This window comes from Brienomyrus brachyistius, chromosome 1 (assembly GCF_023856365.1).
Source record: "Brienomyrus brachyistius isolate T26 chromosome 1, BBRACH_0.4, whole genome shotgun sequence".
NCBI lineage: Eukaryota > Metazoa > Chordata > Actinopteri > Osteoglossiformes > Mormyridae > Brienomyrus > Brienomyrus brachyistius.
The window spans coordinates 1,993,648-2,004,466 of NC_064533.1; the positions used below are offsets into that span (position 1 = coordinate 1,993,648).

At 42.0% G+C, this 10,819-nt stretch overlaps 1 protein-coding gene across 3 annotated transcripts; it reads left to right on the top strand.

The window, feature by feature from the left end:
* The first annotated feature begins 821 nt into the window (after positions 1-821).
* Positions 822-8,049, top strand: LOC125747403 (hyaluronidase-5-like). 3 transcript variants are annotated; one of them, XM_049022623.1, is made up of 5 exons: positions 822-1,065; positions 1,150-1,262; positions 4,181-5,055; positions 5,224-5,313; positions 6,727-8,049. In XM_049022623.1, the coding sequence occupies exons 1-5, from the start codon at positions 1,061-1,063 to the stop codon at positions 7,060-7,062; spliced, it is 1,419 nt and encodes a 472-aa protein (XP_048878580.1). In that variant the 5' UTR covers positions 822-1,060; the 3' UTR covers positions 7,063-8,049. The 3 variants fall into 3 exon arrangements, with proteins under 3 accessions (XP_048878580.1, XP_048878570.1, XP_048878590.1); XM_049022613.1 differs by having other exon boundaries at positions 826-1,065; positions 4,106-5,055; XM_049022633.1 differs by having other exon boundaries at positions 830-1,262; positions 4,106-5,055.
* The last annotated feature ends 2,770 nt before the right edge of the window (positions 8,050-10,819 follow it).

Sequence of the window (10,819 nt, forward strand, 5' to 3'; positions counted from 1 at the left end):
AGCTTACCTTTGGTACATACGCAGCAGTGAATACATAGGTACATGCACACATGACACTCTTTTGTACTACAGTAACCTTACTGTAAGCTTACCTTTGGTACATACACAGCAGTGAATATATAGGTACATGCACACATGACACTCTTTTGTACTACAGTAACTTCAAGCTTACCTTTGATACATACGCAGCAGTGAATATATAGGTACATGCACATATGACACTTGTATACCATAGTGTTTTATAAGTGCTTGCAAATCACTGTGTACTATGCACCTTATTATTTTACTATCTCATTTTATTATGTAATACTTGTATTATTTGATACTTTATTTTATTGTGCTTAATTTTATTATTATTTTTTTTTTACTGTTAAGTGTTATTTTAATGTGTATACTTGAAGGGGCTCTGATTCCAACAAATTTCATTACAGGAAATGAAATCTGTATATCACAATAAAGTTGAAACTTGAAACATTCCCCAGAGGACACACGAATTTCAGCCAGTTCACACGCTCACGGGCCGCATCTTGTGTTTCTCTCGCTGAGAAGTTGATAGCTGTCCCGAGTTACGCACAGTTAATGATCCTGCTGCAAGCACCTTATTGCATGGATGCGTACTCCCTGACACTGCAAAATTTGGTATCGATCCGGTACCAAGTAAATACAGGGCCAATATCACCAATACTTTTTACTTATAGAAGCGGCGTATGTACTTTCATGTAGGGGAGAGCAGTGTGTCATGGTGTATGAGGTGAATGCACTGCAGCCTACATGCGTCTGTTAATCGCCGCCAAATTGTGTGACGGCAGGAGAACAAAATACAGCAAAAGAGGGGCATGCAGGACTGGAAAGGAGCGGTGTCTGCACAAACATCTGCTTTTTATGAAACGGGAGCTTCGCACTGAACATAGAGAAACTGAAACAAAAAAATATCGATCCATTCACATTAGTTTCAATGCGATACCAGCACCAACATTGGTATTGATACTATTGATAATTGGATGGACCCGCCCACCCGTAATGCGGAGTGCAGACAAGGTGGAAGCTGAAGATCCGATGAATGCGGTAGGCGAAGCTCTGAAATGTCACACGATGACCGTGAGACACACGATCCGCCCTTAACAGATGTCATTTCACTGCACCGTTTAGAAGAAACTTGAGAGTCTTACCAGTTCGTCTCGTGGCACATTTTGCACGACCTCAGCCTGGGCTGACAGCACCATCAAGAGAACTTCGAGACGCGGGGGGAAACCGGCAAGCAGGTGGGGGCACTTCCAAGGTCATAAACATTTCTTCGAAACAGCTAAGTTGTGTGTATTATCCAGGGGATTGTCGTTTGTTATTGTCGAAATGATCCCTCTACTATGAAAGTTTAATTGTTCAGATTTTTCAGGTCTATCAGACTCAAAGCTTTTTATTCAGAATAGACTCTTAATAGGAACTCAGTCAGTATATCTATCCCAAGTCTTTCTCTTCCTAAAAAAGTTCCCTTTAAATCTAGAAATGTTTTTCTCCCTCTTGTTCAAAACCATTCTGTAGACCTTTGTGCTATAGCTGGTTGTGCTAGCGAGACACCATTGACTGCTTTAATAGTGTAGCGTATTCCATTTATAGATATAAATCTTTCACTTACAGAAAATAAAAAGTGAATTAATTGAATTAATATCTGATGATGTTATTGTCACAAATGCTGTCGGTAAGGGGGGCGCCACTGTGACCCAGGATAAATCCAGATTAAAGACAGCAGGACGTGATGCAGTCATTGACGAGAATGAGTATAACTGTGTTCCAGAAACATCCAGTGAGACCAGTAATTCATAATTTGCCTAAACTTCATAAAAGTTTGCAGGGTCCACCAGGCCGCCTGAGTGTATCTGTGTATCAGTCTTATAACTGGGGCACATTCTCAGTTTGTTGATTATCATATAAAAGACTTGGGCTACTCCGCGCTTAAAATGTGGACGCATAGACGTAACATTACGATATCCGATCGCACTTCGGAAATTAATATAATCTAAATGAACTAATCGATCGCGCACCGGATATCGGTTCAAGATTTCTGTGCTTGTAAGTCACTCCGCCTGTTGGTTATTGTCCCGTGTTTTTGCTGTATGGTTACCTGTCTTGTGCTCCGCACTTGTTTGTCGTTTGTCTGGTTTTCTGTATGTATGTAAGTTCCTGCCCTTATTATTTTGAGGATTTAGTCAATGAATGTGTTTACATGTGTGCCGATGTTTGAGCCTTGTGCTTGTCACGGCATGATGTGGCGTTCATTGTTTTTTCTACTCCTGTTCCCTGTTTTGCCCGGTTTCCTTAGTGTGTTTATTTATGGTTCCATTTAGTTGCTATTTCTCCAGTTTACTTTTGACCCCTTGAAATACTTTTATTTTGTGGTTTTTTTCCAGTGTGTTCAGTTTCATTAAAAACACCTTTGTCTTGGAGCCGCGTCGTCTTCATGAACTTTTTCTACCTGCGCCTACCAAAATGAATGCATAAGTTTGACTTTACTTGACCACGGTCCACTAAAAAGTGACGAAATACTGCCTGGAAATAGTTCTGGACCTTCTCTTAGAAGGCATAAGACTTGTTTGTACATTATTGGAAAATTCTCAGAAATTGGTTGTCAAACTTGGCTCATATAACCATACAATGCAATTACATTGTATTTTAGTACATCCTTTATTTCATATATATGACAGTAAGTAAAATGCTCTATTGCTTTGAGAGTGTATTTTCCTACCGCGATGATACCGTAATGTTATGTCTATGCGTGCACCGCAGATGTTAAGCGCGGATGATATGAGCGTGTTTCGGCGGATGGCTAACCGCAGTATTTTTTCTAGTCTCGGTCAACCCTACTCAAAGCGCACAATACGTTAAACAATAAACTCAAAATATGTATGAAAAAGTGGTGTCCTACAATTGAGGTCTAGACAAAAAAGGGAAAAGATCGCGCCAAATACATTTTGTAAGGAGTGTTTTGACTTACGGTAATATATATTTGCTGTAAGATTTCTTTCGTGAGGGTGAGACGTGAGAGTCTGAAAGCGTGAGTGTCTCGAAGCAAGTCCTATAAATTGTTGGCTTGCCTGTCTGTGCCGCTGCTTGTATTAAATCCATAATGGCTGTTAGTAAAGATTCATTTGAACGTTTTAAAGACCTGTTATGTCATTTATTAATATGGTTCAGCCTTCCAGTACGTTTTTGACCATCTTCATGGGGGTCTGCTGCATTGAAAACATTCTGCGCTCCCAAGGGTTGTGGGGTTTGTAATATTCATTTTGGACCCCCCCCCCCCAATAATACATTTGTTTTTGGAATGTTTGCCGTTTAATACACTTAATGTAATCTGCATGATTACCTGTGCTTGCTTTTTCAGCTGTGGTTGTTGGTTAACTTATTTGCGCATGTCAAATAAAATTATTTTGCTTTATAGAGGTAAGTTTGGTATTCCAAAAGCTTTTTTTCTTTGAAAAATAGTTGCCGAAAACTTCGGGGGTCGTCTTATAATCTGGGTCGTCTTATATTTGGTCCAATACGGTAATTGGTTATAATGTACCGTATTATATAAAACGATGCAGATAAGCAGTGGAGTAACCTTCGTTTTAGCAGTGATTGTTTTGAAATACAGGAATCATAATAAGCAAAATAATTTAACTCAAAGTGATGACTAAGACAGGTGAGGCTATTTTGAGAGCCTAAATGGGACATATCTATGGCTAACCTCACTTTTTTGGGTTATATGTCAAACCTGAATGTCTTTTAAGATGTATTTGCATTGCAGTCATGCTGTGGTGATATTTAAGATCTGTTTTTCAATACTGACAGAAAACTTAATTCTCATTCACTGTTACTGTGAAGTGCTTCCACATAAATGATGTTTTTCCTCTTTATCTGCACCCTCATCCTGCATGCTTTGTCTTTCTTAAGCCATATTGCCAAGTAATCGAGAAGGACATTTTTAAACAATGCTTTTTAATAATGGAGTAATCAAGTTTTATTGTGCAGTCATGAGAGATCTGCTATTTTTGCACTCAGACGCACTGAAGCTGTATGATAAATGGTGAATGTAGGTTAATGGATTATAGATGTTTTACTTACACAGGAGAAGCCATGGACTTGATAATCTGGTTGAAGGGATCCAATCCTCTCCTGCTGCCCCTTCTGCTCTTATCTTTAGTGGGCAGCATTCATGCCGAGCTCCCCTATCCTCCTACCGCCACCCCGCTGTTTGAGGGATACCCTTACGGCGTCATATGGAACATGCCAACTCCTGTTTGCAAGCAGAACAACATCCCGCTGGACACCTCGCCGTTCCAGGCCGTTACCACCCCAGAGGCTGTTCCTGACCAGTTCCTCTTCCTGTTCTACACCGACCGTCTGGGGTTGTACCCATTTGTGGATTATGCCACCAATAAGGAGATCAATGGAGGCATCCCACAAAAGGGCAACCTGACAGCCAGCTTGGATATCGCCCAGTTGGACGTTGCCCACTATATGCCTTCAGAAACCTCCACTGGTCTGGCTGTCATTGACTGGGAGGCCTGGCGCCCCCTGTGGGACGGGAATTTGCATTCTAAGACTATCTACCGCACGTTGTCTATTGACTATGCCCGACAACTTGACCCCTCACTTTCTCCATCTCAAGCCGAGCCTGTGGCCAAGGAGCAGTTCCAGACAGCTGCTAGAAACTTCATGGAGGACACAATGAGTCTAGGGATCAGTATGAGGCCCAGTTACCTCTGGGGCTTCTATCTCTTCCCTAAATGTTACAATGATATGTGGGAAGAGGCTGAATACACAGGTATGTGCCCAACATGGGCACAGGCAGAGAACGACCAGCTCCTGTGGCTGTGGCAGACGAGCACGGCCCTCTACCCATCCGTCTACCTAGCGACCAGTCTGGCTAACACCCACAAGGCCGCTCTGTACGTCCGTAACCAAGTTCATGAGGCCATGAGGGTGGCCAGCCAGCCTAAGCACCCCTTCAATGTCCCCATCTACGTCTACACCCGTCCTGTCTTTACTGACCAAACCAACAAATTCTTGAGTGTGGTGAGTACATCATGTCCTGGATCATCGTATAAACTGGATATGATTAAGCTCTGGCGTGCTGCCTTGCCTTTGCATAAGACCTGCATATGGTCACTATAAACTGCAAGTCATCAAGGCACAGGGATTTCAGGTTCTGTCTTACTCCCCTGTGTGTGTCGCCATCTCCAGGAGGACCTGGTCCACACCCTGGGGGAGAATGCAGCTGTAGGGGCCTCGGGTTCAGTGCTCTGGGGGGGCACTACGGACTTTGAAGACAAGGTATATTGCCATGCAACACATGTCATCTGCATGTTTGCGGCAGGGACACACTAAATGATTAAGGTTAAAAAATTGACTGCTATGCACAAAATGTGCAACTGACATTTTAAATTCCGTCTTTCCTACGAAATGAGAAATCTGCAGTAAAACAGTAATGAGAATAAAGCGTCTGCCATAACAGTGCTTAAAGGTGCCATAGAATGAAAATGTGGCTTAACCTCAGCATAGCTAAAAAAGAGTTCGGTACATGGAAATGACATACCATGAATCTCAAACATAGTCATTCACTCTTTCAAATATAATTCCTGAACATGTAAAAGAAAGAATTGAAACGGGCTATTTTAAAATTCCTAATCTGTTACGTAACACCCCCAAATGTAACATATGCCAGCCCCTTTTTAAGCTCAATGTACATGCGCGTTCGGACTCCAGCAGTTGTGCAGGTATCCTGGTGGATGAAGCGAGCAACAACAAAAATGTCAGGCTGCATGTATAAGTGTGCTGTTTGAGGCTATGATGGGGATGTCGGCAATAGCCCTTCCCAAGGAATCAAACTGTCATCAGGCATGGCTGATGTTCATCTTTAACAGCTCAGGGGTACCATTCCCAGAAGCTCCCCTTAGCAACTTACATAGCTGGAACCGTTCACTTACATGGTTCTAACTATGGAAGTTGCTAATGCTGCTAGCAACTATGGCTTTGGGAAAATGTACCCCGGTTTAGTAGGGGAATATTAAACAACATTATGAAGTCTACATACAATTTGTTGTATGTAATTGTTGTATTTACATACAAAAGTTAAAATGTTGAAAACAAAGTTATGATTATGCTAAAATTCTACCAAGTCTGAAGCAGCGCTATTACAGTTACACATAGTAAATTGTTCCAGGAAACATTAATGACAAAACATACCACTCAGAAGTGTTCATTTGCTACCTCTGGGCAACTGGCTGTTCATCGGCATCTGATTCCTCCTCCATTACAGGCTCAAACATATACGCTTGGATGCATAAGTGCTCCATGTTTCACCTCACCATTAGCAATGGTGAATCTGTGTGAAGCGTCGCAATGCCTCTCTATAAACCAGCCAGAGCAGAGCTCAATAATCTATTAATGAGCCCACAAAATAAGGTAAAACAGCTTGTTTTATTCTAGGGCCAGGGATGTACATGGGCATGTAAAATCACTTTTGGACATTTTTCAACCATTTTTCTGCTGTGGGTAGCTGCCCTTCACAGCCAGTAGTTTGTGGGAGGCATGAAGAGAATTTCCTCTCAGGGATAAATATAGTATTAATTATTATTTGGAAAAAAACATTCTATGGCCCCTTTAAGCCCTCCTTCATATCTGAGATCTTCACACTCAGTCACAGATCATTTGTCTATATCACACAAGCACGTTCCATCCTTGTAGGCGTCATGTGAGGCCTTATCCTCCTACCTGACCTCCACCCTGAACCTCTACATCACCAATGTGACGGCAGCTTCCAGGCTCTGCAGCGAGTCACTCTGCCAGGGTAACGGCCGCTGCATCCGGAAGGACTACAACTCTGACGTCTACTTGCACCTGAATCCTGCTAGCTTCTCTGTCCAAAAATCCAACGGGAAGTACGTGGCGGTGGGCATTCCCACCCTCTCTGACCTCACCTACTTCTCCGATCACTTCACCTGCCAGTGCTACGCTGGGCTGAGCTGCTCGCCCCGGATAGCGAGTGAGCTCCCCAACACACCCGTGACCATTCCTGTGTAACACAGCCCTTCAATACGCTATAGGCTGACTACCCTTTAAAAATGTTTAATCATCTTGCTGATTCATTTATTCATTTCCTGTTTTGTGAAACTTTTGTTTTCTCTTTTGAAAGTTAAGTTTGGAATTGGGGGAGGCCAGATTCAGTGGGGTGAAGGCTTGCGCTGTGCCCTCCCCAGGTACTAGTCATGCCCTTCAGTCCTCCATCTAAGGATGCCTAAAACATTTATTTGCATTTAAATCTTTTGGTAACTAATCATTCAGTCCAGCTCTTCATTTTTTCCCCCCAATTGGTTTCTGATTGGCTGGTTGGGAAGCATAAAATTCAGGAACAAGCCAATTGTCACTGTCACTCTATGTGCACTGCCCCCGTGCTTGTGAACGTGTCTCTTGTCAAGTGCTTCTGAAGTAATTAGCTTGGTTACTCAAGAAGAAGTCTAGCTCCATCTATAGCTTAGTCTGATTTTGTCATAATCCATCTTTTGGTTCATTGTTTTTATTTGAACCATTTCAGTTTTTAATATATATTTTTTGTATTTTAATATAACACACAAAGATGTTTTTATTTGATTTATCGAACATGAACAAGGCTGTAGAATCGTATTAGATACACTCCACAAAAGAGAAAGTTAAAATGATCAAAAAAAAGTTCAGCGATGTTGTCACAGATTGGATCGTGGACAAGTGACCACATTTTATGTTTATAAAATGTTGGCGAATTACTATTATGTTGTGAACATAATTATGATGTTGTTGCAGATAACTTATGAGTTTAATTTAGCTGTTTTCCTCCCAACCTTAAGGAAAGTTGTTTAATATAGATTTTGACCAGAATCGTCCAGCTTTGTCTCAGTATATTAAACATCCTTCTTGTTGTCTTTGTAAAACTTAGATGTTACCATTACAATTGTGTGATGTTGTAATGAAATGGATATTTTTCATCTTTGTTGGTTTTATGAATAAATTTGAATAAAATTGTAATTTTGAATACTATATTTTAGAACTGTGTATGTGGGATGTAATGCAAAGGGGTGGATAATTGTTGGATTAAGTTAAAATCTACAGTATATAAGCCCTGGGGGGGGGGGGGGGGGTTGTTATGGATGCAGGGTCTGCCGGGATGTAGCCTGTTTTAGGTGATTTTTATTTTTTTTGCTAATGGTTGCTATTTGTATACTTCTTTGGGTGTTTAAAATAAAAGTTTGCACCTTTTGGAACTCTTATTGCCATTTTTAACAGTTGTCCAAAAAATTAAGACAAGAAAACTTAAGGGGTGGATGTTGTCACGATGCGGGTAGCGGGTAAGGCGAACAGGAAGGCAAGGAGCAGGCAAGCTGGTATAAATCGGGGAAAACAGGGATTTATTTGAGGGCAAGGGCAGGACGGAACATGGGCAGGTACTGACATCGACAAACATCAATGACGGACAAGGAACCCGGACTGAAATACACAAGACTGGGCAAACTATCAGACACAGCTGGGTACGATCAGGGAAGCACATGTGGATAATCAGGGGGGCGTGGCACACACGAGGATAATCAGGGGGGCGTGGCACACACGAGGATAATCAGGGGGCGTGGCACACACGAGGATAATCAGGGGGGCGTGGCACACACGAGGATAATCAGGGGGGCGTGGCACACACGAGGAGCAGACGAGCCGGGTATGACAGATGTGTGTTGGAAAATAAGAAGTTTCTAATGGTCTAAATATAGATAAGTTTTTGCAGAAAGAAATAGATAATGATACCATAATTTTACATAGGATATGAATGCAAAAATATGACTGAATAATGAGTGGAAGTTAAGTATGCCAATATAAAAAGTGTGTGTGTGTGTGTGTGTGTGTGTGTGTGTGTGTGTGTGTGTGTACACACACTTAATAGAGATTTGTCCCTAAGTAAAGGGAATGGTGATGGGAAGATAAGATCACAAATATCACAAAAGATATGTGGGGAAGGGAAAAAATAATAAAATGCAGCAAAATATAGATCAGATGTTAATTCTGAAAGTTACAGTAAAGTTAATAAGGACGTCCTCTGAAGACGGCGTGGTGTCAGCAGGTATAGGTGACTGTATGACTGCAGTCTGAATGGCTCCCAGAAAGGCTCACTGCACCCCCAGTCAATGCAGGCCACACCCAGCCCTGCCGGAAATTGTAAGGAAACACTTTAGTTGATCTTCAAACTTTTCTATCAATAGAGACTTTTCTTTAATTGGAAGATGAGCTGAAGCATTTTGCTGTAATACTTGTTAGAGGAAAAGGGTCTTCTTTGAGAGAACCTTTTTACTATAGGGCAGAAATCAGAAGAAAGGAACCGCTGAGGTGTCTTTAGCCCAGTCAATGGTCACTTTTTATAGAGGAAGTTCCCAGGTGTAATAGGAAATTATTCCACAAAATCTGTCAAGAAAGTTACAGTCGCAAGCAAAGGTTTGTGAACTCTTTGGCATTGTCTGAATATCTGCATGAAGAGATCCTAAAATGTGATTGTCAACTAAACAATAAATAATTCATTTGCAGAATTCAAACAGCAAACAATATTGTACGGTAATCATTGGTTAAAGTAAGTTGGACTCTTGGATAATGACCTCTTGATGGTAACCGCAGTCAGGTCTTCCAATCAATTCTGCTGATAGGTCTATATACTGTATATATACTGTATATATAGAAACCCCATTTCCAGAAAAGTTGGGATATTCTCTAAAATGCAATAAAAACAAAAATCGGAAACATGTTTATTCACCTTAACCTTTATTTAACTGAAAAAGTACAAAGAAATGTTTTTCAACAATTTCACTGGCTGGCTTAATTGCATTTTGTAAATTTACACAAAGTTAGAATTTGATGCCTGAAACAGTTGGGACAGATGCATATTTACCATTGTGTTACATCCCCTTTCCTTTAATACATTTTTTTTATTGTTTTGGAACTGAGGATACAAGTTGCAGTAATTTTGCAATTGGAAATTTTGTCCATTCTTGCATGATGTAAGACTTCAGTGGCTCAGCAGTCCATGGTCGGCATTTTTCACTTCATGATGTTCCAAACATGTTCAATAGGAGTTAGATCTGGGCTGGCAGCAGGCCAGTCAAGCACATGCAAATAAACAAACAAATTAATTTTTGTATAGCGCGTTATCACAACGTTACATTGTCTCAAAGAGCTATGCAGCATCCCTACCAAAAGCCCCCAGTGAGTAAGCCAGAGGCAACAGTGGCAAGGAAAAGGAAGTAGCCTTGGGAGAGACCAGACTCAAAGGGAGAGCCCATTCTCCTGGGGCGGTCAGGGAAAGTCAAATTGGAGAAATGGAAAAGTCCCAAGTCAGACTGTCTAAGTTATATGATTTGAGTGACAACCGAAGAGCAGGGAAGTGAAGACAAGCGGTTTTTGGTGCTCCTTCAGATCGCCAGTTAAGCAGGGAATGGAGAAATGGGCAGAGCAGGGATGGGCAGAGCAGGCGCCTCAAGAATGGGCGGAGCAGAGACAGGTGGAGCAGGCGCCCCAGGAATGGGCAGTGCAGGCACCTCAGGAATGGGTGGAACAGGCACCTCAGGAATGGGTGGAACAGGCACCTCAGGAATGGGTGGAGCGTCTCATCTAACCATGGGGGGCGGAGCAGGGGGACTGCACCCTGGCAGCCGGTGTTGCCCCTTTAGAGATCTTGGGGACCCATGGGGTAGCGTCCCCAACAGACCTGGGCCCTTTAAGGGCCGGGCATTTCCCTGAAAATGGGGGAGCTGCCAGCACTGGTAAGGAAGAC

Excerpts from the sequence above, each read along its gene's own strand:
- LOC125747403 (XM_049022613.1), top strand. Across the intron at positions 1,263-4,105 it reads GGGGGGAAACCGGCAAGCAG|GAGAAGCCATGGACTTGATA; the intron begins GTGGGGGCACTT and ends TTACTTACACAG. Across the intron at positions 5,056-5,223 it reads CCAACAAATTCTTGAGTGTG|GAGGACCTGGTCCACACCCT; the intron begins GTGAGTACATCA and ends CGCCATCTCCAG.